We start from the raw sequence: 27,455 nt of genomic DNA on the forward strand, positions 1-27,455 counted from the left end.
GTACCGCAGCGATCTGTACGAAACCCCCACGAAACATGATGCGAGTTGAAGTCTCCAACAATTAAAACCTGTTTCCTGCAACTAGATAAAAACGAGTCAAGAGGCCGAACGTCATGCACACCTGTTGGAAAATATACATTAGCCAGAGTGAGTGGCTGATATCCAGGAATATTGAGATCAAGTGCCTGAATTTCGCACTGCCTGTCCATATATTGAAATGACACAGTCGCCCTGTGGCAAAATTTTGTGGATACGAACAATAGCAACCCACCACCTCTTGAGGGCCGGTCAAGCCTGAAAGAACGATAATTTTGTAAATTGTACCTAGAATCTTTAGAGAGCCACGTTTCCTGAAGAGCAATTAAATCTGGACTTAATTTACTGATTAAACAAACTAAATCTGTTGAAGCAGAAAGAATAGACCGGCAGTTCCACTGCAACACCTTCAACGACCCTATGTCGCCGAAAGGGCCGCAGCGGAGACCGCCTGATCCAAAATGCTGCCTTTGGGAGTAGATCTAGGGTGATTCTTTTTATTCTTCGACTGAGAGCAAGACGGACCAGCACCACCTATCGGAGACGCACTGCGCTTTTGAGCACGCATCTCAGTCTCCATATCAACGCACTCTTCAGATGAGAGTTCTGTCTCACTGTGATGTGAATAACTGGTTGTAGGGATAGACGAAGGCTGTGATTGAGTCTGACTCAGTGGATTGGAAGTCACGGGCACAGAAGGTTGGGGAGGTGCAACCAATGGAGAAGTGATTGTGCCACAAAGGGGGGCAATAGAAGCTTGCAATAAAGTGGACATTTGGGATGCCATGACCTGCGAAATGCACGCGGACAGATTTTCAACTATGCGATCCATGGCACTTGCCATTGCTTTCTCCACCGCCGCCGCAATCGCTTGCGACAAGGAGGAATCCACAACGGTTGCATGCCGCGCTGCCACACTTGCATAGCCAGATGTCCTATCTTTGATGACTGCAACTGCCTCACGTCTTGAGCACCTGCGCTTGTCAATCAACTCTAGTACTTGCACTTCCTCAGCCCGCGCTGGGCATTCGGAATGGCTTGCTGAGTGTCCACCGCCACACAAACAGCATTTCTCTTGTTGAGTAGAACACCCAGCGGGGTCGTGGCTCTCTCCGCACCCGCAGCAGCGAAAACTCGATTTACAGGCCTTGGCGCTATGGCCAAACCTCCAGCAATTACGGCACTGAAGGGGCCGAGATGTAAATTGATCCACACGGAAAATCAAAGGCCACACCTTAACTTCAGATGGACAGGACAGCCCCGCAAATGTAGCAATAACAGTCTCCGTCGGTATTTTTGTTCCATCCACCACACGACTGCATCGGTGAATGGCGATCACGCCAGCCGAAGTGAGCTTTTCTAATGTCTCGGACGCGCTTAGCCGTGGGTCTACGCCACGGACTAGCCCTTTCGAACACGCCAGATGAGGAGGTATGAACGCGCTCACCGGGTGATTGGCAAACGACGAACACTTCAGCAGGTCGGCTATGCATGCCTGGTCTGGCGATCTGCATACGATCCCTGCACGGCCGAACTGCCGAACGTCAGTAATCTTCATGCAATGGGGGGTGGTAGATTTAAGCGCAGCCTGAACAGCCTCGGGGTTATTCAGCTTGATGGAGCCCTCATCCGCGGGGACGAGAGCAACCGGTATGCTGCTTACTCCGCCACGGAGAAAACAATCAAGAGGCAGCTCATCTGGGGCAAGACAAGCTGACCAGGGGGAGTTCCCCTGGCCGGGAGAGTTTGTGGACATCAGTCCACGTTCCCGCGTTCAGTCACCCTGGAAAATAGGAAGAAAACACAAGAAATCAAGCAGAAATTCGAGGAATAACTCAGCACCGCCTGGTACTTAGCCGCAACCCAACAGTGGGAGCTGAACCTCCGTCTTCTTCTTCTTCTTCTTCAGGAGCCGCGCGCCGGCACACTTCGTCGTCAACTTCTTCGTCTGCCATCGAGGCAACCTGAGGCGCATTCATAATAGTTCATGCCCGTTCATTGTAATTCACTACAATATATATATATATATATATATATTTACACACACATACACGGAATTCGGTTGACACATGGTAGAAAAACAATAACTTTAATCTAACGTTTCGACCAGGGTCTGGCCTTCGTCAGAGTGTGTGTCTGACGAAGGGTCTGACGATGGCCAGACCCTGGTCGAAACGTTAGAAAGAATAAAGTTGATGTTTTTCTACCGTGTGTCAACCGAATTACGTTTATGTTCTACCGGGTCCATCCGATCTTCACCGCCTTCTTATATATATATATACATATATATATAGGCGGAAAATACAGGTCATAGGACAAAAGGCAGACCGGACAGGAAAGGCTACTTTTGCCAACCAAGCCTGTTTCCTTTCGGCGCGCCCTCTTCCAACGTGCTGGCCACACCCATCGACAACTGTTGTAACGTTGTGGAAAGTTACAAACACATTGTTTACAACATTCGTATAGGGCGGGGGCGTAGTTATGGCTTCAGCGGTGGTTTCTCAAATTCGACGGGACGAAGTTACTTGCATTTTGCTCCCTGCTGCCACTTAGATGCGACTTCACTACGACCCCGTAGCGATGCGAGCTGTACACATGACGTCGACGCATGAAAAACCGGTCTGTCAGAGCCAAGTAAATACCGCTGTAGACAGGACAGGCGTGACTAATCTAACAAAGGAACCTCTCCGATTTTTGTTTTCTTTGTAGGATTAGAAGTCGAACACCGCTATCCCCCCCCCCCCCCCAACACAAACTTCGCCTCCTGTCCATTGTCCTGCTTTTCTCTTCACATTTTTGGGCAGAGTGTATCGACCGGCTTCTCCATATATATATATATATATATTTTGCTGTCTTCTTGGTGTGGTTTAAACAGCGCTCGCGTTCACAGAAGTTTGGAGGGAAATAGCAAGTGTCGATATATTAGTTTTTCTATTTTTCAGTTTTTGTACCATGCGAAAAGCTTCCAGCACTCAAGGAATTTGACATTTTAGATGATGGTTCCATCTGAACGCTGAACCAATTGGAAAGGCAGCTCCCAATCTGGATGGCACCTCATTTCCGCTGCCAAAAATGATTATTGCTTTGCGACAACGCCGGCACGAAACCAGCAGTTTTGGAGAAATTTAAAGTGTTAAATATTGCTATACCAGCTATCTTTTTGTGCGTTTAGGGTCGCGATTCTCCTTAGTTTGCATGAAAATAATAAAAACCACTTGCTTGATATATGTCGCACGATGCCTCTCAGGAGGATATAGTGCGCAGGAAGGAAGCACTAAATGAAAATTAGTCGCACCGGCGGTCTTTTCTGACTTTCCTCGTCTCGCTTGTTTATGACACCACTAATGAAAGGCGTCGTTACAGCGCCTAATGGTTGCTTGGCACGATGAGCACTCCCGTGACGGTGAGCGCCATCGGCCGGAGCAATAACTTCTGCTAAAACTTCCCGCGGATCATCGCACAATGCAAGCCTTTTCGTATGGGATTTCGGGCCTATTTATTGTGGCCGCCTCGAAGCAAACGAGGCAATGGCACCTCAAAAGAAGAAATGAAGCAGACGAGTGCAACATAAAGACTGGCCCGCAGTAGAAATAATATACTGTACTCCGATGCAGAAGCTGTTTGCAGCACTGTGGAAAGTAGGGGCACCTTGAGCACATCAGGCTGGTGCGCACTACTTAGTTGTGTTCCGACGAGTCTTTGGGCCCCGTTGAAACAAGGTTTGCTATATATTTAGCTTTTGTTCCTGTAGCAGGTGGCGCTTGGTGTTTTGAAGCGAAAACCTTCACTAGGCTAGTCAACACCGAGGCTAGCGTGGGCCCCGTTGTCAAAAAAATTGGAATGAGATGAAAATTGGTTGAAAGGAAAGGAAATGCCTGTCTCTCATATCTTGGCGTACACTCGAAAGGAAGGACGACACACGCTACACAAATAAAAAAATATAAGACAAGCAGAGCGTGATGAATCTCTCATATCTCGGTGGACACCCGAACCGCGCAGTAAGGAAAGGAAAATAAAAAGGAAGTTCGTTTTAAGGAAAGGAAACGACTCCTGCATTTCTCATATCTCTGTGGATACCCGAACCGCGCCGTAAGGGCCTTAAGGAAAATGAAATGAAATGAAAATTGCTTTTAAGGAAAACAAATGCCTGTCTCTCAAATCTTGGTGTACACCCGAGAGGAATGCACGCCACAGTACATGTCTCTGAAGCAACCTTCTAAGACAGCACCCTATTCACCACACGCGCGGCTGCTCCTCCGCCTGGCCACAGCTTTTCGCTTCGAGATATCCAGGCTTAACCTTAGCTCAGCCACAACCAATTTTTTTATCTTCTTTGTTTTTGTTTTTGGATGGGTGAAAGCCCATTCCAGAGAAGCAAAGCCAGAACCAGGGCCAGTTGGTTGATCATTATGCAAACGTATGCGCTAAAAGTGACACAAAAAGACACACACAAACACGACACAAGCGCTTGTGTCGTGTGTGTTTGTGTCTTTTTGTGTAACTTTTAGCGCATACATTTGCATAACTTTCCAGAGAAGCTCTCCAAACTTTTTGTTTCCTTTTTGTCACCGCCAGTTCGTATCAGTACTTTTGTTGTCGCATCCAAGCTGTTTTCAGTGTTCCTATCAAAACTTCTTTTCGGGCTAGTTGGTGCTTTTTGAATCTAAGAAAAATAGCAGCGCTAAAGCATGCAACCACAGAAGAAGAAAGAAAAAGACACAAGCGCTTGTGTCTTGTTCTTTCTTCTTCTGTGGTTGCATGCTTTAGCGCTGCTATTTTTTTTTAGTTTCAGTGTTTCTGCCACGTTATATACAAATATTTACGCAAGTGTGGGCACTGCCCAAGGCCACCGCGTCGAATACAAGCCGGGGCAGCCGCACGTCGGTGGCAGCGAAATGCAAAACAAGCCCGCGTGCTGTGTGATTCTCCATCGAGGCAGAAGAGAAGCGAGGGCCGAATTCATCGAGGAAACATACGCTCCTCAAGCCACGACCGTGTATACAGACGCGTCTTGGAGAGGAGGAGATACCAAAATCGCTGTAGCGGCGGTGGTCGATTCGTCTTTACGCGAAATGACCAGCGCGTCTCTCCGAGGCTGCACAGCTGCAGAGTCCGAGGAAGTAGCCGTTGCTCTAGCGGTGGCGGAGGGCTATAGAACCGGGCGGTCATTAACAATACTCACGGACTCTCAAACAGCCTGCCGAAATTACATGAATGGCAGGATAGGTCGTCACGCGCTCCGTATACTCCTCGCAGCGAGCGACAGAATTAAAAACCGGGAAGAACAAAACGACAAGATCCGACACAAAATCGTGTGGGTACGGGGGCACACGGGGGTGACAGGGAACCGAGAGGCCGACAGGATAGCTCGAGGATACATTACTTTCCGAGCTTCCGACGAGACCGCGGAACTCGCGCCAGCACCCAGGGAATACTCGGCCATACTACAAAACTATAGAGGCAGAAGAATGCGATATCTCCCACTGCACAAATCTCTCAGCAGAGAGGAAGCTGTCACTTGGAGACAATTACAAACAGGCTCTTTCCCAAACCTACATATACTAAACAAAATGCACCCTACGATATACACGAACAAATGTCCCTGGTGCGACGAAAAACCTACACTATACCACATCACATGGGCCTGTCAAAACATAGACGTGGTCCCCAAAATACAAAACCCGAGTGCGGAGCAGTGGGAGACTCTGCTGTCCAGCGACCGCTGCGAAGACCAACAAGGTCTGGCACAGCGAGCTCAACGGGCGGCAGTGGCCAGCGGAGCCCTGGACTGAGGGCAACCGACCACTGATTAGAGGCGGACGACTTCGACAGAGAAGGCTCCTGGGGGTAGAACGAAGACGTCTCTGAAGATGCCCCCAAACCGCAGGAAAAACCATTACTGTAAATAAAGTTTTCCCTTCCTTCCTTCAACGCTGAAGCAGTCAAAGTTAAACCGGAGCCCTGCACTACGGCATCAGCCATAACTCATGGGAGACGTTCTCCTTCTCAGTTTCGCTTCTCTCACTGCGACAGCAATGAATCATCCCGACTTCTAAGCACACATGTAATGAATGACGTTAGCCTGTTAGAGGGGCTCGCCTTTCATGGTCCTCATCACAACTCGGATCAGCACTTCTGGTTGTTGCGTTCTAAAGGTTGAGTACAACAGCAGAGCCCCGGTCAACAATATCGTCGATGATGTGGTCCAGTTTTCTCAACACATCTCCCTGCTTGAGAACGTGCTCCTTATAGTTCTTCAACCTGCCAGCAGTCGCTTCCATGACGCCTTGCCAAACTAGAGGCTCCAGGTCTTGGAGATTAAACGTCTTATTTCCGCTCGCCACGAAACCCTTGACGTCGCTCCAACCGGGCTCTATAGGGTTAAGTTGGGAATGGTAAGTGGAGGTGACCATTACCTTTAGCGATGCCGTCCACAAGGTATCGATCCCCGCCTGTGTTTACGCTGTCGACAAGCTTCATGAGCTCCGCCTCAACCATGCCGCTGCTCCATGCTGCACCTTTACCTTACAGCCGAGCATTTATGTCCTTTCTGAGGCTACCCATGCCCGAAACTTTATCCTGCTTCACAGCGTGATATGACACGTTATCCATGACAATAACCATGGCTGGTGGTAGTTGTGGGAGGAGTTTCTGGGTAAACCACTTTTCGTAGTGGTCCTCGTTCATTTCCTAGTGGTAGTCGCCCGAGGTTTTCTTAGCTCCGAAGACTTCCGCTGCGCATACGATCGCTGCCGCGATACGCGACAATAAGTCTGCACTCTTTGCAGCTGGGGATTCGAAGACCGGTCGATCGTCCAGATTGATGCGCATCTTGCGCAGATTGGATGGTCCCGCCAATTAACGTCCGCCTATACGCGTGTGCCCGGCGTCGACCCATATTTCGCCGGTGAAAGAAATTGGCCTACCCCGGAGTCGCAGCTCAGTTACCTCGCGCATGTACTGGCGGCGGCATTGCACAATTTGTGCCTCTTCGATCAGCAGGGCATTCCGAGGGCGTTTCTTGTAGTGGAAGCCAAGCTCCTTCAACATCTCTTGCATCGTCGCTGTCGACATGGTCGGTAGTGATTGGTTGGTTGGTTTATGTGGTTTAACGTCCCAAAGCGACTAAGGCTATGAGAGACGCCGTAGTGGAGGGCTCCGGAAATTTCGACCACCTGGGGTTCTTTAACGTGCACTGACATCGCACAGTACACGGGCCTCGAATTTCTACTCCAAAGAAATTCAACCGCCGTGACCGGGATCGAACCCGCGTCTTTCGGGACAGCAGCCGAGCACCATAGCCACTGAGCCACCGCGGCGGCTGGTCGGTAGCGAGTCGTCCTCTTCGAAACGCTGCCCTACTTAGGCGATAGTTGGTATTTCCCCTCTACTGGAAGAAGTGGCGCACCACCCTTCGCAACACGCTCAGGTCATAATAGTGCAGCTTCTTCGTCCGTTCACGACACTTCTTAGGTGACAACACTAGCTCGCCTTCTCCATCTGTGTTCTCCGTTGGTACAGCGTTCGCTCGCTCACCTCGGTGAGTTCGGCTGTCCTTTTGATGACCGAGTTCAAACTTTGAATGCCCGCGCACTCGACGCGAAGCGCTTCAACAACGTTTAAAGCTATAACTTCTTCGTCAGCTTGTGGAAACCACGCGTACGGCACACAGGCGATAAAACCGACTGAGGCGACGCCATGTTGCCGAAAGAAAGCGCATCAGCACCTCGCAACAGGCTTACTCAGAACTGTGTCCACGCGGGATTTGTTTATCAATTTTATGGCTGATTGAAACGCTCTGTAAACTCTTAGAATGTCAGACCAAACTATGTTTTAAATTTATGTCTCAGTAGTTGAAAAAAAATTACTGAGAATTTTTGCGTAAACTCTATACACGTGCGAAAGCAGAATTGCATGAACAGTGGCTTTTCTTGCTACTTTACTGTTGGCATTCCAATGCTGGCTTATCATGGTGATTTTCATGTCGTAAATGTTAGAATTTCAACGTAGTTAAACAGAGTAGGATGTGCCAAAGCACTTGAGGCATCACCGTCTGAAAGGCGACCGCACGGAAAAACACGGCACGAGCAGCGCGCATCCATCACAACCGCATGGTCGCGCGTCGGGAGCTCGAACTAAGGCGTCATACGTACGTCACAAATGAGGTTGTATGAATCATGCTATGTACTAGGCTTTAAATAAAGCTGCTTTACAACCTGTGCGCGTGGTCTGCTTCTGCAACGAGCTGCAAGCACAGTTTAACTAGCGCTCCCAACCAGCACCGTCGTGGAAACCACGTTTTTTTCCCTAATTAGCCACTAACCTGCACGCGCGCGCACACACACACAAGTACACGCACGCGCATGCACGCACGCACACACACACACAAGTACACGCACGCGCATGCACACACACACACACACATACACACACACAACTATTGCGATGGATGGATGGAAAAACTTTATTTTCGTCAGAGAGCATGTGTGGACGATTCTGTGTTAGATGGCCATCAACCCATAGCTGACGGCGACCTGGGTGGCCCACTCCACGGCCCTGGTCTGGACGACCGGGTCTCAGCTGGCCAACACGGCCTCCCACTGCTTGAGGGAAGGATCCAGCATAATATCGAACTGTTGGCGAAATATTGCGTAGCCCCTTCAACTGAGCGGAAGCTATCGCTGAGCTGCCGCCTGCCGCCTGCCGATGGCTAATGGCTAAGAATTAGTTGGTTTATAGGGTTCAACGTCCCAAAGCGACTAAGGCTATGCGGACCCTGTAGTGGAGGGCTCCGGAAATTTTCGCCACCCAGGGTTCGTTAACGTGGACTGACATTGCACAGTACACAGGCCTCTGGAATTTTGCCTCCATCAAATTTCTATTGAATAATTGATTGATTGAAAACATCTTTATTTGCTGAATATTCTTGGAGCATGTAGGTGGGCCGCCTAGACCGGTAGTCCACTGGTTATTGCTGCGCTGGCCCTCCCCACCAGCCAGTACTGACGGTCAGGATGACCGCCGCGGCCGGGATCAAACCCGCGTCTTTAGGGTCAGCAGCCAAGCCTATGGCCTGTTAAGCCTATGGCCTACAGACTTCATGGAAACCTGAGCCGAAGTGAACTAGAATGTTCTAGTTCACTTTACCAGAACTTTCAAAGCATTGCAACAGGCGCACGTGCCTGACGTTGGTCACCTGGGGAAGCGTCCAACAGGAGAAAAAAATAGCCGACGGTTTAGCACGCCTAAAAGCAGAATATCGTGTGGCAGCATTAGTTAGGGTCGGCACTTGTGGTTGTTACTTCTTAAAGTCCTTAGACCTAAAAGCCTTTACAATAAAGGCCTTAGGCCTCAAAGCCTTTACCCCGAAGGAATTTACCATGAAGGCGTTCACCTTAGAGGTCTTTACCATCAAACCTTCACAATAGAGGCCTCTGGGTAAACACCTAAAGGCGTCATCATCATCATCATCATCAGCCTGACTACACCCACTGCAGGGCAAAGGTTTCTCCCATGTCTCTCCAATTAACCCTGTCGTCTGCCAGTTGCGGCCACTGTATCCCCGCAAACTTCTTAATCTCATCCGCCCACCTAACTTCCTGCTGCCCCCTGCTAAGCCTGGCTTCTCTTGGAATCCACTTCGTTACCCTTAAAGGTGCACTGAAGAGGAATCTGAACTTGTCTTTTTGCCGCGGGAACTCGATCTACACGTTCCGACCTTTCTTAGAAACTGCGGTTTACTGCCCTGTGTGGCCGATTTCCCCAATTAAATCGAATTAACGTCCGGCTCCCGCCTTTTTTTTTTTTGAATTCTGCCTCGTACGGTGGGTGGAGTCGACCAACGCGTGGAGCGCCTTTCACCCAGTCCCGTGGCGGCTTGCCGCTCTGCCATCGGCGGAGTAATACGTAGTAGTCCGTAGTAGCAAATAGTCTGCGCGTATTTTTATTTATTCGGGCTTATTTTGCGGCTATATTATCTGCGAATGAAACTATTTATTCATGGAAACCTAAAAAACAAAATAAAGCGAAAGCAAAGCCTCCACGGGACTGGGTGAAAGGCGCTCCACGCGTTGGTCAACTCCGCCCACCGTACGAGGCAGAATTAAAAAAAAAAAGGTGGGAGCCGGACGTTAATTCGTTTTAATTGGGGAAATTGGCCACACAGGGCATAAAAGTCACTGTTTCTAAGAATGCTAGGAACGTGTGGATCGAGTTCCCGCGGCAAAAAGACATGTTCAGAATCCTCTTCAGTGCACCTTTAAGGAGCACCGGTTTTATTGCCTTCGCATTACATGCCCTGCCCAAGCCCATTTCTTCCTCTTGATTTCGACTAGGATGCCATTAACCCGCGTTTGTTCCCTCACCCACTCCGCCCTCTTCCGATCTCTTAACGTTACACCTATCATTTTCCTTTCCATAGCTCGCTGCGTACTCAGCTTAAGCTGAACCCTCTTTGTTAGCCCCCACGTTTCTGCCCCATAGGTGAGTACCTGTAAGACACAGCTGTTGTATACTTTTCTCTTGAGGGATATTGGTAAACTACCATTCATGATCTGAGAGAGCCTGCTCAATGCGCTCCACCCCATTCTCACTCTTCTAGTTATTTCCCTCTCATGATCCGAATCGGCGGTCACTACCTGCCCTAAGTAGACATATTCTCTTACTACTTCCAGCACCTCGCTACCAATTACGAACTTCCGTTTCCTTGCCAGGCTGTTGAACATTACTTTGGTTTTCTGCATGTTATTTTTTAGACCCACCGTCCTGCTCTGCCTGTCTAACTCATTGATCATGCTTTGCAGTTCTTGTCCTGAGTGGCTTAGCAAGGCAATGTCATCAGCGAATCGCAAATTACTCAGGTATTCTCCATTATCTCCATTTACCTGGGTGTACATCTAGATAAATACCTGGCAGGTGTGTGCACCTGGCAGGCTTTCAACCTGGCAGGTTGCGCACAACCCGGAGGGCAGGTAGGCCACCTGCCACAAACCAGGCTTCAGGGAGGCACGAGCGTAAGCATTCCCGAAATAGAGAAATACTCTTAGTTGGGCTAACGCATTAAAAAGTCCTGAAACGAAAAATTACCCAAATAATGAATTATTTTGACATTTTTCGAAGCGCTAAAACAACAAGGACGCAGAGGGAACAGACAGGGACGAACGCTAATTGAGTTGGAAGTAGCGCTCGTCCCTGTCTGTTCCCTCTGTGTCCTTGTTTTAGCGCTTCGAAAAATGTCAAATCTGCACCAACTAGCCCGATCCGCTACCCTAATGAATTCTTACCTGCACCATACGCTTGAGGAGTTCACTGAGGCCCATCGGAGAATGCATGAGCTCAGGCTCACTCGCGCCAATTCGGGTTGCGCGATCCTGGAAAGGCTCAAAATAAACTCGCAACTGCTCAACGCTTACATCCGCGAAATCCTGTCCAACGTGAGAAAGATAATCACGGCAAAACCGTTGCTGAAAAACAAAAGTGGCATTGCCTGAGCTAAGCTAGGCCAGCATATATGTAGGGAAAGCAGTTTCGTCTACTGACCTTTCGGTAGCGGCACGCCGCCGTTGTCGTACAGCAGCATGGCGGCGTCTCTTCGCGAGACGTTCCTCTCGTTCTGCGGGCGTCACGGCCGCTCGCTTAGCCTTTCTCGCCTCGTTTTCACGCTGGCGGCCGGCCTTGTACCATGCAGCGACTTCTGGTTCGGAAGACTCAATTTCACGCAGCCTGCACTGCTGCCGTGACGAGCATGTCCGCTCTTCTTCCATACTGCGCGTCTGAAGAGAAAGAGCATCGCTTCCGGCTTATATCCCAGCTGCGCGACGCGACTTTGCGCATGCGCAGTGCAGCGCAGTGGCGGCGGCGCCATGGTTGCTATGTACTGGTTGCCATAGTAACGGCGCATGCGCAGTAGTGGCCTTTGGCAGGTACCCCGAAATGAGCTTCTGCCAGCTTAGTGTAGCAATCGCTACAAAACATGCTCCCCGTCCACCGTGAAGGAAGACGCAAGGCCAGAGAGCAGGGCCTAGTCGAGAAGCATGAGGGTAGACCGGACGTATATAGTCTACGTAGACGCGGCCGCTTAACCAACAAAAGAGAAAGCGAACGCGAAGGCCGCAATAACCGAAGAAGGCCAACTCGTACCAAACGCGATTGTATGTGCGCGCAAACTCTTCCGAAAGAGCCGAAGAAGTGGCAATCGCCTTGTCGTTGACAAATCCACGAGCGGGAAGTGATTGTCAGCCATTCAAGAACGGCCATTCGTAATTTTGCCAAGGGGAAAATATCTCCCATCTTTTTCGGAATCCTCAAGATTCACCCGAAAGACAGGGAAGACACGGAATTAGTCTGGCTAACGGCTCACTCGTCAAACTCGAGGAACGAGAGAGCCCATGACAAAACTTGAGGGACTATGGGCCAAGCTGTGGATGCGAACTCGGGCGTCGGCACGACAAGAACCTGCCTTAATACCTACCGCGAGATCACGCAAGATTAGAGGCTAGAAGGGCTAACCTTCCCACCTTCGCATAGGAGGAGGAGGGTAATCTTTTCATCGACAAAAGTAGCAGATGGTGTGGGGACACAGGCCCATCAAGTGACCATGAGCCCGTGGCGCTCGGCGACTTCTAGGGCTCTTGTCACAGCCCAGATCTGTGTGTACGAGTCGGAACTGAGCAATGCGATTGCTCACTGGTCTGGCCTTACATTAGCATAAAAACCTGATCAAAGAACATTAAGTATGTTGTGGCGACACCTCTAAACTAAAACTCTTCCTAACGCCGCTGCCTTAGGCCGTGTGTACCCGGATAAATTTAAACCGAAATGCAGCAAACGCGGCCGAAAAGCCATCGTAGATCACACCTTCTGAGGCTGTCCGACAGATCCCCGACAGTGCCGAGGGGGGTAACGGAATGCCATTCCTGTTAGATAATGAAAGTTATTTCCTTCTCTTCCTCCAATGCTCAGGAAACGAAGAAGGAAACAATGCGAATCGTGCGGCGCGTGCACGGCGCGAGAGGCTCGTGAAGAAGAAGCAAGAGCTATGGCGGTCATGGATGCGACCTGGCCGCTACTCCTGGCCTTGGTTACGGTGGCCGATAACGTGAAACCAGCGGCGGCTGTCCACCTCCCCTCGTTGAAAGACCTCCTGGCCATACTGGCACCCCAGACTAGCGCCCCGGACTGCAAGATCCTCGAAGAAGGGTTCAAGCCAGAGGAAGAGGAAGCGCTCGTCAAGAAGCACAACGAATTCCGGTCGAGCATCACCGGCGGCAAGGTGGAGAAATTTCCAAAGGCGGCCGACATGAATATGCTGGTACGTTAACGAGCGCCCCTTATGCGCGCCTTGAGTCCAAAACGTTATGGTTTACCAAGTTGGACGTATGCGGATTCCGTGGCTTTCTAGCTTCCGTACTCTTTTGTGGCGGTGTTATACGCAGAAAGTAAATCGGAGCGAATACTCTAAAGCATCGATAAGGAGCAATGCCACCGTGGTGGATCCATGCTTATGGTGCTCGGCTGCAGGCCCGACAAACGCGCCTTCGATCGCTGCCGCGACGGTCACAATTCGCCGGTGCCACAATTTGGGAGGCCTGTGTACTGTGCGATACCAATGCGCGTAGACAACCACATGCGGTCAAAATTATCCGGAGGCCTTCGCTACGGAGTCCTTCATAAGCTGAGACCGTTTTTGGGGCGTTAAACCACATAAACCTAACCAAACCAATCGATGAAGAGCAGGCAGCAATATGCAGAAGGCTCTGGTGGAAGGCGGTGGGCTGGCTCTTGCTCTGCTTTTAACGTCGCAGGAAATCGAAACGAAAATACTGCTGGCTCGAACCCGGGGGTGAGGACATTTTACAGCAATAGCTGTAATACCTTTGTTATGAACCAGTTAACTGATACAACGACAGCTGTAGCGCATTACGCTATGCAGGCTGCTTTCATTTTGCCTACATCGGAACGCGATCAAGTTCGTGCTTGGTTTGTGTTGTTGTTGTTGTTGTCCTGTAGATAATGGCGCGTACCCACTGCGGGGGATTGTGTGTTTTGATTGAAGGAAGAATAAAAAGGACACGAGCCTGTCCGCTTTCTCCAGCTGAACCACATCGGTGGATGGCAGATGTCACGGCTAGCAACATCTTTTCTTTTAATTTTTATTTTGATTACTAAATATATCCACTAACAACAACAGAGATATGAAAAAAGGAACGCGTTGTAAAGACCACACCAATGTAAAGAAGGCCTCGCCAAATTGGAAAACCCAGAAGAGCCTCGAACCCCGTCACCCCCCGCCTCTTTTCACCTTTTGCTAGGCTGAACAACTTTTATTGCGATCAGAAAAGGCGTTGCTCCACGTGCCCCGGCACGAAGGCCTGGGAGACGGGGAGTTGCGCGTCCTCGGTTAGAGGATATCTGCAAGTCCTTGAATGGTAGCAGCCTCTCCCACAAGATGGATAGTGGTGCGCTGGAGCTCAGGGTCCGGGCTTCTTAGCAGGGTCTCGCAGGCTCCTCTAATCCCATTATTTTCACACGCCCCGGGAGAATCTGGGCACTCCCAAATTATGTGGTCGATGGTCTCTCTCGCCCCATAGTGTGTGCATCTATCATGCGACCTCAGCTCTGGGTACACGTGGTACGCCCATACCGGATTCATAAGTGTATTAGTTTGTAGACGCCTCTACGCGACAGCTGGTTTATCATACAATTTTTAGTCTGCTGGGCGAACCAGCCTACGCCCCAATTTGTAATGGACAATAATTTCCCCGGAATTTTGCAGACGCTCCTCTCTGCCAGTGCTCGGGGGCCTCTACGGATACCCGGAAGTAGAGAACTCGGGCTAGCTCTTTAGCCTCCTCGTTACCAGAGACGGCGGTCTGTGCGGGTGTCCAAATTAACTGAATTTTCCTATCCAGCGGCTGCTGGCTAAGAGTCTTGGCCTCTTCCAGCAAGATCCTGTCTCTTCCAAAATTTTAAACGGCAGTCTTACTGTCGCTTACTATGAATTTTGCTTTTGCTCCTAGGCAGGCGAGCGCTATAGCAACTACTCCGAAGTCTATATGTAAGGCGACGATTTTTCAAGGCCTCAAGACTTCCCTTAGGACCCGGATATATGTGCGTGACGTTGCCTGCACGAATTTGTAATTTTTTTTCTCGTTTGTGCTTACTGTCCATTCATGTTAACTTGGAAGTTAGCTTTCACAACCATGAATTAATTGAATTTGTCACTTCTTATAACGACATTTGCCACGCGAAAACACAGAGAACAACTTATGCTTGCATTGCTCCGAACCACTCCCAACGTGCGCAAGCAAGCGATCGATGATGGAGGGAGTGAAACAAGGAATAGAAAAACAGGTGCCGCAGTGAAGGGCTCTGCCGCAGCCTCGACGAGCCGCTGCACCTCTCTCTCTTTCTCACACCCTCCTTCCTGCCTGCACAGCACCTTTACCGAAGCCGTTATGCATCTTCCCTTTCCTCCCTGTCCTCCTCACCATGCGAGCGGTACCGGTGGCTACGGGGCCCACGGAGACATGAGACAGCCATTGTCCACTTTCCTAAAAAAATTGGCAGAGGCTTATCTTGGTTAAGCCCGGAAGGTTGGGAGAGCAAATTACGAGCAACTTTAGCGACTAAAGTAGTGAAAGGCGAAAGCCTGAGTGCTGCACAGAACGCCGGAATTAGCGTAAAGTGCTATTGAGGTGTCCACTAAACTACTCAGTTGGTAAGGCGCCTTTCCTTTCCTCCAAACCAACGCAGTCTACAACGCTGTCTATGTGAGAACGCATCAATGAACGCCGGAATTAGCTTAAAGTGTTGTTGAGGCGTGCACTAAACCACAGAGTTGGTAAGATGCCTTTCCTTTCCTCGAAATGAACGGAGTCCCCTCCCTTACTGCCTGGTATCTGCGGCGATCCGTGGCTATGGCTGGGACCGCGCCGACGCACCGACTTGGTTCCTCAGATTTCACCTCGGTATGACGTCACAGACGCGAGCGCCTCCACGCGTCATCAAACTGAAGGCCGCCTCAAGGTCAAACGTGACTACCGCCGGGACCACGCTGAGGGCTCAAAATCTAGCGTAGTATTGCTTTCGCAATAAAAACGCAGCCACGCACTGTAATTCCGCAATGACGAGGTGCGCAGTAGTCCACGACGGATGTTCGCGTGAAGTGTGCGCATCGCCTTGCCGGTCGAAGTGAATATCCTCAACTCCGACGGGAAAGTCTAAACGTCGTGATATCCATACTGAACGTGCAAGATAACTGTGCTAGCGGTCCTGTTTACGATGGCTGTGCTGCGACGACGACCGATGGTGCCGTAGCGGGTGGGGAAGATGAAAATGCTTCGACTGAAATGCCAGCGCCGTTGGTCGAGCAATCATGCTTTCCCACCCCACCCCCACCCCACCCGAGAGGACTGGGAGGCTGCCCTGCTCGACTGCTCAACTCTCCAGGACCAACAAGCCCTGGTGACAAAAGCCCGGGCCGCCGCGGAGGCCACAGGGGTCCCGGACTAGGGATCCCTCCTAGTGATTGTGAGGGCCGGGCCCTCCAGGCACGGTCCAAGCAATACCTCTCTTGTACATAGCATAATAAATGTTTTGCACCCCCATCACCACATCTGTCGGGAGAGCGAGAGCGTCGGAAGCATGCGTTTGCGAACCACCTTTCGCATATTAATGCGCTAAGCCGGTAAGCTCAGCTCTAGAATTTCTTTTATCCTGCTGCAGATGAACTGACACCTCTCCTGGACGTTGGTTTGAGGCCTGATGCAGCATTTTTTTTGGAGCGCAAGCTATGCTCCACCTGCGCAAAACTTCAAGGTCATGTCGCTCCAAAGAATTACCAGGATTAGGTTCAAGAGTCGCTAGGGTGGAGGGGGGGGAGGGGGTGGCCTCGATGTCACACTATATCACTCGGCACGCCTCGGCGCAGCCAGTGATATGGCGGTGTTCGCTCGCCTTCGCCACTGCGTTAACAACGTGATTGAACGCTCACCACGCAGTTGAGCCGAACCGCGTGACTCGCCGTTCTTCTAATATAACAAGCAAGCCAGATAATCAGGCACGAAGCGTTGCTTGACTTTCGCAGATAGCCATGTAGGAGCCGCCCGCTGGAGCCAGTGCTTTTGCTGTGCAATCAAGCAACAACCAAGTTGTCATTGATATGCAATACAGTTAAACCGCTGCAAACCGTGCCTGACCATGCTTAATCGAGCTTCCGCTTTGTAAACTAGGTTCAGTCGTGTTGAACACCAGCCTGATATATTTTTAATGGAAATGGCTTAGTAACTGTCGCACTTGTCGATGGACAACTCAACCACGCCGTGGGGGAAGGGAAGGGGGAAGGTGGGAGTGAAAAACAGCTGCTGTAGTCGAAGGTTCGCTTCCATGGGAACACGGCCGAGCTCACGGCCGAGCCTCACATCGCCTGAGAAGAAAGCCTATCTATTTACGATGACAGGCTGCTCAAACTCCTGTCAGGTCACGGTCATGCTTCACAGCGCGTCCTCGACGCCGAGAAGGCCGCGGCTACCAGGAGGAGGCACCCTCGGGCGGTGCACGCGAAGTGAAGGACACAGCAGGAGGTATTTTTATTTATTTATTTATAGATACTGCGATCTAGTACAACATCTTAACCGGCTGTATATTTATTAAAAATACAAGCATATATACGCACTCTAACTTATAACATTCGCATGCATTTCAGTGGGGTAGCACTATTAGGCGCATTTTTCAATTTCGGGATGGATTGGATGGAAAAACTTTATTTAGCAAGAGAATTCGAGGCCCGCAGGACTAGTGGGGTCTCCGCGAGACCCCACTCATGGTCTAAACGTTCATGTTGTGCTGGTCCATGACGTAAGCGGCCTGGCTGACGGCGATCTTCTGCCTGGCCAGGCCCGCTGATTGTAGTGAAAACTCCCAGTCTTCCCAGGTTAGGAGAGATAGCGGACCGGCAGGGGGAGGAGATGCCAGGCATGATAAAAGGACGTGGGTAAGGTTGGCTTTGGGGTGGGAGCACAAAATGCACATAGGGTTGCGGGCATAAATTTAGAAAGATAAGCTGGTGTAGGCGGCGTTCCCGTCTGCAGGCGACGTCAAATTGACTGTTCTCTGGTAGTTAAGAGTGGGTGGGGAGGCGGGTAGATTAGGCGCTCAGCGCGGGAGTTTGCGGTAGGCTCAGCAAAAGAGTGCATATGCTCCTTCGAGAAATTCCTCACCAGGTTCGCCTGTGCCTGGTCTCTAGACCCTCGGGCTAAGGAGTCGGCAGCTTCGTTGCCGGGCTTTCCCGAATGCGCAGGCACCCAGATAAGTTCATCGTGTTGAGGGAGGTTTGGGGTGGGCATGTGCAGCAGGCATTGTGCAGGGGGGTGAACCCTGCTCCAGGTAAAATTTATAATGGCGGCTTTTGAGTCACTAATAATGTAACCGGTGACTTCGTATGCCAGAGCAATGGCTATAGCGGTCTCCTCGGCCTCCTCAGAGGTGGCGTCTGAACGAAGTTCGAAAGTTAGGGGTGTTATGTGTGGTTTGCCAACAACCGCAGTGGCTCCATGCTTATCGCAGGTGCACATCGCAGGCGGAAACAGCATCGGGCTCATCCACGTACCATTTGTGCAGCGCTGCCGCGGGCGCATTCCTGCGACTTTGTCACGTTCGGGTCGCATGTTCCTAGTAGTCGCCTGGCATATATTGAAGTGTGAATTTGCGGGGGGGGGGGGGGGGGGTGTTCTTAGTGATGTAGTGCTTGCAGGGATAGTGAGGCCTAGCTGACGGAGTATGTGTCGTCCGGTAGCTGTAGCGGCCGGTCTAGTATACTGTGCAGTTAGTGGGCCTCGCGTAGTTCATGTAGGGTGTTATGGACTCCGGGTTCGAGCAGTTTCTCATTTATAATGTTTTTTGGTAATTTAAGTGCGGCGTTTGTTGCTTGCCAAATTAAGCAGTCTATTTGCTGGACCTCACTGGTTGTTAGTTGCAGGTATGGCGTAGCATAAAGAATTCGTCTGAGGCTGTAGGCGTGAACTAAGCGATACGTGTACGCCTCTCTCAGCCCAAGTATCCGTCCACTCACCCTTTTTATGAGTTGCGTGGTGGCTGCGATAAGCTTTTTCAGTCGCTTAATTGTGTGTCTGTTTTTCCCATCCTGCTGAAGGTACAGTCCTAGAATGCATATGGTATGGACCTGGGGTACCTGTCTGCTCTGAATTCAGGTTTTTATGGGGGTTTAGTATGCCCGTCCCTTAGGGGATATGACGAGTAATTCTGATTTTTCTGGCGACTACGCTAGTCCGATTCTTGATGTGAGTTTAGTAATATTATCTGCTGCCGTTTGTACCGTGTCCTCGATTTGACCGTCCGATCCGTGTGTTGTCCAGTGTGTGATGTCATCGGCGCATTGAGTGCGACCACGGGGGGGATATTCTGTAATTCTGTAGCTAAGGGCATAAGTGCATATGTACGTACACTAGCCCACACACTTGTCTGAAGAACTCGAACGGCGCGTTCTGTTGTGTATATAGGATGATCGCCTCTGCCTGCCCATCCCTATATAGTTTTCAAAGACATGAGGTAAACAAGACGTATAGGAATGCGCATGCATGGAATAGTCTTGTTTGGAGCCATAGGCCACTAGTAAATGACGGATGTGTACTGTACGGTGCACAGTATACCATTGGGCAATGCTACACCGAGCTTGGAGTGGTGGCAATAGGATTTGCGAGCTTTATTTCGTATTAGTGAAATCTTGCGACTGTAGAAGAAAATGACACCTATGTTTCAAAATGGCTTTTCGAGTGTCTTATATTCTTTCGTCCCCGACAGTACGTACAGTCTTGGTCAAAAGTCTTAAGGCCGCAGCGTTCAACTGCAGTGAAATGCATGTTCCTAGAATGCTCCGTGTAGCGGATCATTCAGGGCACGTTAAAGAACCCCAGGTGGTCAAAATTTCCGGAGCCCTCCACTACGGCGTCTCTCATAGCCTTAGTCGCTTTGGAAAGTTAAACCCCATAAACCAAACCAAACCAAACGTCACGCAGGAAGCTTATCTACCGCAAGAAAAAACCTTCTGCTAGCATCTCAAGGTCATTCGGTCTTTAATGGTGTCATAACGGCTGTGTTATGCGGCTGAAGCGAAAAGCTTTTGGCCTTAAAACTTGACCAAGACTGTACGTACGTACGTCTCTGAAGCCTGCTTTCTGGTGGCGGCCGACCTGCTCATCGGGTTGTGGTAAGCCTGCCAGGTGTACATAAGCATTCACTTGGGCGAAGGGTACACCTTGATGAAGGCCTTCTGGGTAAATGCCTTCAAGGGTTACGACTTTTGGATCAAACTTCGATGCATATGTATCAGCAGCGCGAACACAACACAGGAAGAACGAGAAGAAGGTAAAGAGCGCTTCTCCTTCTTCCTGTGTTGTGTTCGCGCTGCTGATACATATGGATCACAACCAACTAGCCCGATAGATGGTGTTATTCAAACTTCGATGGAGACGCTATAATAGAGGCCCGTGTACTGTGTGATGCCTGTGCACGTTAAAGAACACCAGGTGGTCGAAATTACCGGAGCCCTTCTACGGCGTCCGTCATAGCCTGAGTCACTTTGGGGCGTTAAACTCCCATAAAGCATAACCTACGTCAAAGGCATTTATGGTAAAGGCCTTTAAGCTGATGGCCTTCATGGTAAATGCTTTCCGTATAAAGGTATTTAGGGAGAAGAACTTCACTGTATATACCTTTTGGACAAATGCCTTTTGGGCGTTTGGACATTAACTGTCCATATTGACTAGTTAACTGTCCATATTGACTAGTGCTACTACACGATATTCCACGCTTAGCCATGCTGTATCGCCGATAATTTTATGTTCAAACTTCAGTAAAGAAATCTTGGTAACAATATCGCTATTAAGGTTATTCCAGTCGCATATTCAAACTTGCGCAGGTGCGCTTTCCCACATAAATATGTGCAAAGGCAAGATGGCCGATTTCTCCATAAAAAAAAAAAAAACTTCGAGGGCTAACGACAGGCGCTAAGGGTATGGAGAGAATGTAAGAAGCTTACTTTAGAACAATCAAACAAAGAAATAATACTTCTAGCTTTGTTTCAGCCGGAAACGCATGGTCAGCCACCTAGTCTTGAGCAAGTGTTATGCGGGAAGGCACACAAGCGGAATATTTAAATATACCGTAGGGAATATTTAAAAAGTGATTGCGCGTGTTCAAAGAAGAAGCAATATTGTTTTTGTAAGGGGCTATCCTGAACAACACAGTTAAGTTTTTTCATGACTTAATATCTGAGGCAGATCAAAACGGGCAAACTCTTTTCTTATTTTAAAAAAGACTTCGACATTTTTAGTCACCAATTGATCTTTCACAGACTTAATATGGCAAATATTAAACGGTTAAGTTTGCAACTGGATTACAAATTACTTGTCCCAGCATCGACAGTGCGTCATACTAAACGGCGCTACTTCCTCTTGAGTTGGATTGACATTGGTAGTGCCTCAAGGCTCGGTTTTAGGGCCGCTATTATTTTTAGTTTATGTTAATGGTATTACTGGCGGGAAGTCCCCGCGTTTACGTTTGTTGACTGTGTCGTGTGCGATAGGATAAAAGAATGAAGAGGATTCTATTGATTTACAAACTGACCTTAGTAATATTGCCTCATGGTGTGAGAAGCGGAAAATGCAACTGAATGCAAAAGTATGTGCCCATTTGCCCTTCACGAAGAAAAAAGAAAAAAATAGACACTTGTTATTTTTTGAACACTGAAATAATTAACAAGACACCTATGTATGCATAATGTTGTGACCTTTTCATCCGATTGTTTTTGGAATGCCCATGTTAGTAATGTTGTTAGTAATGATGTTTAGTAATGTTGTTTTGAAAGGCTGCCAGAGTGCAAAATTTAATGCAGCGAAATCTGAGACACTCACCTTTTCTGCTGAAAAACACCGGGTATATTTCATACGTTCGACCGATCCTGCAGTATGCGTGTTGGGTTTGGGACTCTCACCAGAAAACCTTGATTGAACAAACCGAGAGAATACAGAATAGAGCAGTAAGGTTTGTTCTGGGTCGGTACAAGCGAGAGCTGCACTAAAATGAAAAGTGAGTTGGAATGGGAGACAGTCTCCTCACGCCGAATAAAATTGCGCTCGAAGTTACTATTTCGAATTTATGACATCACCGGAATTAACTAAGACACTTGTTTTCAAGAACCACAGTAAATATCTAAAAGAGCTGATCATGTCTAAAATTTGCGAATACTGTACAAGAACGAACCTTTACACTAATTCATTTTTGCACGAACTGGGACAGACTGTACTCGATTGTCCTACAAGCCAGTGTGCTCTACTAATGAAGATTTGTTTTTGTCCAAGTTCTAACCCCCTGCTTAAATGCCCTTTGGCAAAGCGGGTTATCCCTGAATAAAGAATGAATAAAGGGTTTTTGTTATAGCATGCCTTCGTTTCGTGCTATAACCTCGGGAGTAAGCAAAAAATTGCGAAGTATTAACATTACAACTATTACCAGCTGAAAGGCAAATGTAATCCAATAGGACTTTCTGGCCGTCTAGTTGGCCCATGAAGTCACGTGAGGAAACAGCGCAAAAGGCAAGTGACACGGCGACACAGGCGACAACACAGCCCTGTGTTGTCGTGTCACGTCCTTGTCTTTTTGCGCTGTTTTGTTCAATTGAAAGACAAACTTTTATCTGCAGACACGATTGCGCACAGTCAATGCGGGTAACAACAGCTTTTCAGGAGCTCGTTTCAAAAACTGTCTACCAAAATTTGAAGCCATTGTGTTCCAAACTAACACCTTTTCGCGTCATAACTTGGCATGGCTATGACCTTTCTTCACTTTGCTCTGTCTGTTTCCGATCTCACTTTACAGGAGTGGAACAAAGAGTTGGCCAAGAAAGCCCAAGCCACTGCGCGACACTGCGATCCCAGCAGGCAAGGAAAGGCCGAAGACTTGCAGAAGACGGGTGAGTTTTGTCTACGGTGCCGTACGTAGCCACGTCTTGGCTGCCGGCCGTTAGCCTTCGCTTCTCGAGAAGAAAAAGAATGTTCGGTTTTTTGCAACGTTCTACAAAGGAGCAGTGACGTAGACGAAGTACCGCACGCACTTCGGTCCGCTTTGCTGCACACCGGCTGCACGCAGTCTGAGAGGACACGTCCTCTGGCACTGTCCCAGCATTATTTGTACGAAAGCCCTCATGTGCTCGCCAACACCGACCAAGGATCTTGTCATATTTGGATCTTGTGCCGTTGCCTGGAAGCAGAGACGACACTTTAAGGGGTAAGCAAAAGATTAGAAAAAAAAATCGGTTCTTACTTTTGTTTAATTTGTGATAGGACATTGTTTTCTGTGTCTTTTCCAGTGTCGCTATTTTTCCGGCTCTCTATATTTCCCTTTCAATAAAGCTTTCCAGACGAAGCGAATGGCCAGGCCTTCTTTCTTACAGAGGCAATGTCTTGCCTGCCATTTAAAATACAATTCCATCACCAGAAAAGACTGTTTTTTGGTGCCTCTAGTGGGAATAAGACCCCTTGATAAAAGAAAGTAGCGACACTCTCCTCCGCGCGGCGCTTTCCTACTCGTTTCTCCTCGCCCGCCGGCTCCCAGCGCTGCACACGGCACGCTTTTTCGTCCAGTCGCCCGTAGCCAATCCGCAGCATCGAAAGCTGGCGCGCGTCTTGAGGGCGGCCGCCTTGAGTTACCAGATCTTCATAAATGCCAGAAAAGCATTGATAGTGCTGGAAGTTACTTTGTGGGTATTTTGGTTTTTGTTTATGCCCCTCTGAAAAGCATGTTCTTCGGCGAAACACATTTTTGCATCGATTTGAAGCTTTATAGTGCCATGAAATGAGACGTTTAAGCGCGCAACTGGTAATTAGTGAATTGCGATTTTGCAAATGTATTAGAGAATAAAGGCGGCCAGAACGGCAGAAGTGCACTCAATTTAACTGACATTATTACTACTTCATTTGGAGACATCAAAGCTTTGAGTAAAATTAATGAATGAAATGGCTCAAAATGTACCAAATGTAATCAAATAAACGGTCTTTTCTTCCAATATTATCAAGCCACTGCTTCCTCCGCAAGCCATCCTGCTTTCCTTGCGGGGTCATGAATACGGCGAATCCATCCTCACGTCTATTTCTGCAGTTAAGTGCACAGCAACCCGGCATACTGCGAGCGCTCAGCACAGGAAACTGTTGCCAAGGGGCTTTGCAGAAAAACAAGCGTGCTCCGTCCGCTGCGTCCAGACAAGACGAAGAATGCCGCGAACGGATAATAAAATTGCAAGCACAGTCACAACCGGCGCGCGCTTCCGTGGGCAACGGCAGGAATCGGCGTGAAGCGAAAAAAGGCAGGACGAAAAATGACGAGCACGGAAAACAAAATGACAAGCAAAATCACAACCGGCGCGCGTTTCCATGGGCAACGGCAAGGAGACCAATCGGCGTGGAGCGAAACCCGGCTGGACGAAAAATGGCGCGCCCAGAAAACAAAATACTAAGCAAAAACACCAACCACCCGCGTTTCCATGGGCAACGCCAGGGAGACCAATCGGCGTGAAGCGAAACCTGGCTCCCAGCCAATGCCCGTGGCCCGGCAGCGCAGAGGCGAGGAGGAAGCGAGGAGGTCGCGCGGCGGCGGCAAAATTCTAAGGTTTGCGGTGCTTTATATTATCAAGGGGTTTTAAGTGGGAAGAGCGTGGCGTGCCGTGCAAAGCGGCCGCCTTTACCCGACGAGCAGGGTTGGTAGCCCGTCTCTCGCTCCCGGTATGACGTCACGCTGTGACGTCACTAGGAATAGTATGATGTCAGGGGTCATTCTAAAGGTCAAACGTGCCAAGTGCCCGCCGCTACGCCACGAAAGGCCGTTCTTGGGAGTAGTGTTGTTTTCGCAATAAAAAGATAATTAGGAACAATTTGAAGCTCTTGGCCTCCCTGGTAGCATTTTAGTGCCTCATTCACTTGATGTGGGAGCAAAATTAAAAAAAAATTCCTCCGTTGTACCAGGGGGACAAAGGATGCCAGCAGTAGATGCCCTCATAACATTCAACGGAGGTAACATAGCAAGAGCCAAGGTTGGAGAGGCCTTTGGGGTAACGTGAATGCATAATTATCCCCAGCGGCTGAGAGAAGTTGACCGTTGGCAACTTGCCTCTGCTGGTTGAGCAGCATGTCAAGTTGAAAAAAAAATCCTAGGAAACTAAACGATTGGTAAAACACTAAGATGAGTTGGATAATGGCTCTGGAGGTCGTGCCTATAGAATAAATAGGTCAGGAAATGTAGGCATCGCCACGAACTTTGTATTAAAGCTACCTTTTCTTTAAACTCATTTATCTCAAAATAATTTTTGTAACGACGGCACCATTATATTCCGAACGGTACAAGGCAGACGGCCAGATGTTTGTGTATACTTTATATGAGCATGTGGAAACACACTAAACAGAAATTAGGCACGTGTAATTATCTCTTCTTAAATTATCGACAGAAGCAACGCCAAAATTGAACTTAAATCTAGTTGTCCAGCGAAAAAAGCCTGTGTCACATAGTTTTAGGTAAGTCGAAAGGGCAAAAATTGAAAATAAAAATGACACAAGCAGGATGCTGCTCTCTCTCTTGGTTTTTGAAAACAAGTGCACCCAAACATGCCCTTAAATACATGGGAAAGATAGGGCTTAGCCGGTCCCCTTTAAGGTGCACTGAAGAGGAATCTGAACTCGTATTTTTACCGCTAAAACTCTATCTACGCGTTCCGAGCGTTCCTGGAGACTTCGCATTAATGCCCTGTGCGGCCGATTTCCCTAATTTAAGTCAGATTAACGTCGGGCTCCCGCCCCTTTTTTTTAATTCCCGCAAAAGGTGTGAGGAGTCGACCAACCTCTCACCCAGTCCCGTGGAGGCTTGCCGCCCTGCCACCGGCGGAGTGATACGTAGTGATCGGCGAAAGCAAAGAGTCCACGCGTATTTTTATTTCCGTGGGCCTAATTTGAGGCTATGTAGTCTCTGACTAGACCTATTATATTCATGTAAACCTAAAAGAAACAAAATAAAAGCGAAAGAAAAGTCGCCATGCGACTGCCTGAAAGGCACTCCATGCGTTGGTCGACTCCTCCCACCATATGCGGGGAATTAAAAGAAAAGGCGGGAGCCTGACGTTAATCCAATTTAATTAGGGAAATCGGCCGCACAGGGCAATAAATCGAAGTTTCTAAGAATGCTTACAACGTGTAGATATAGTTCTCGCGGCAAAAAGGCGAGTTCAAGGGCGCTATGCTGGAAGGCCCGAGTTTGCTGAAACTCGGAATCTTCCCGAGCTCTGGCGACGCCCTCAGATGAGTGAACTAATGGTGGTGGTGGTGGTGAAAAACATTTATGGGCAATTAAATTTTTTACAGAAAGGTGATTGGGGTAGGACCCTATTGGCCCTTTCCCCTCACAGTACTAGGTGGAGCCCCTATTCCGGGGCCCCATTGGCAAGCAACGCCGCCCGCGTCCGTTGAACCAAGGCCTTTTGGCTCTTTAGGTCTTGACAGCCGAGCAGGGCCGCCTCCCAGTCCTCTCTGGTGGGGTTGGGGGGGATAGATGGGTTATATTGACACGCCCAAACCATGTGGAAGGTGTCAGACACCTCCCCACAGAACTGGCACATGCCATCAAAGGATGTATTGAAATGTTTAAGCACCGCCGGGCACAGTACAGTGTTAGTGAGAATTTTGATGAGGAGGCGCTCGTCAGCGCGATCCAGACCCTTACAAGGGGCCGGGTAGCGCCGGTGCTCCTCCTTGTAGTAATCGGTGATTTGTTTGAATGTAATGGCCAGATTGTCTGATTGGGAGTGCCCTTCCAAGGACAGGGAGATAGCCCGGGGAGAGAGTGCGCGGGCGGCCTGATCGGCCTGTTCGTTTCCCTGGAGTCCCTGGTGACCGGGGGCCCAAATCAGGTTGCGTGGAGTTCGATCTTCAGATCGACAGCTATATTCCAGTATGCGCCAGGCAAGCGGGGGAGCCCAGCCCAACTCGTAGTTCCGACAGGCCCCTCGCGAGTCGGTGATGATGTGTTTTGACTTGGGATTCGTGAGAGCCAGAGCAAGGGCAATCTCCTCCGCGTGTGTTGCGCTGTAGGCTTTGAAAGAGAGCCCGTTAACTGTGTTTGAGTTGTGTACGACTGCGGCCGTGTACCACCCCCCGTGCTGTGGGCCGGCAACGTCTACGTAATACACATGTTCTTGGTTACCATAGTATCGCGCCAACGCTTCCGCGCGCGCCTGGCGACGACCGCTATGGTCTTCTCTGGACATGTTGCGGGGAAGGGGTCGGACCCGGAGGGCGCGTCTCCAGGGTTCTGGCACTCTCTCCCTTTCCTCAATGTGGTAGTCGTGTTTGATGTGTAGCCGGTCC

At 49.3% G+C, this 27,455-nt stretch overlaps 2 protein-coding genes across 2 annotated transcripts in view; one reads left to right on the top strand and one right to left on the bottom strand.

Annotated features, from left to right (window-relative positions):
• Positions 1–242: 242 nt before the first annotated feature.
• LOC149370724 (uncharacterized) lies at positions 243–7,110 on the bottom strand. The gene is made up of 2 exons (XM_089578465.1): positions 6,963–7,110; positions 243–1,734 (listed from the first exon to the last, which is right to left on the bottom strand). The coding sequence occupies exons 1-2, from the start codon at positions 7,108–7,110 to the stop codon at positions 455–457; spliced, it is 1,428 nt and encodes a 475-aa protein (XP_089434591.1). The 3' UTR covers positions 243–454.
• A 5,971-nt stretch (positions 7,111–13,081) lies between these two features.
• LOC149370725 (uncharacterized) overlaps positions 13,082–27,455 on the top strand; it is a 100,630-nt gene continuing 86,256 nt past the window's right edge. Inside the window, exons 1-2 of the mRNA XM_089562930.1 lie at positions 13,082–13,345; positions 22,930–23,023. Coding sequence (XP_089419056.1) covers positions 13,082–13,345; positions 22,930–23,023 — 358 coding nt within the window. The remainder of the gene's footprint in view (positions 13,346–22,929; positions 23,024–27,455) is intronic.

Source organism: Amblyomma mixtum, chromosome 1, assembly GCF_055824585.1.
Source record: "Amblyomma mixtum isolate Tamu chromosome 1, ASM5582458v1, whole genome shotgun sequence".
NCBI classification, from domain to species: Eukaryota; Metazoa; Arthropoda; class Arachnida; order Ixodida; family Ixodidae; genus Amblyomma; species Amblyomma mixtum.

What these genes read in the sequence shown, in the direction of transcription:
- LOC149370724 (XM_089578465.1), bottom strand. Translation starts at nt 7,110, where the DNA reads ATGTCGACAGCGACGATGCAAGAGATGTTGAAGGAGCTTGGCTTCCAC. An exon ending in AACTGAGCTGCGACTCCGGG is followed by an intron (nt 1,735 to 6,962) that starts GTAGGCCAATTT and finishes GTCTTGCCCCAG; the next exon opens with ATGAGCTGCCTCTTGATTGT.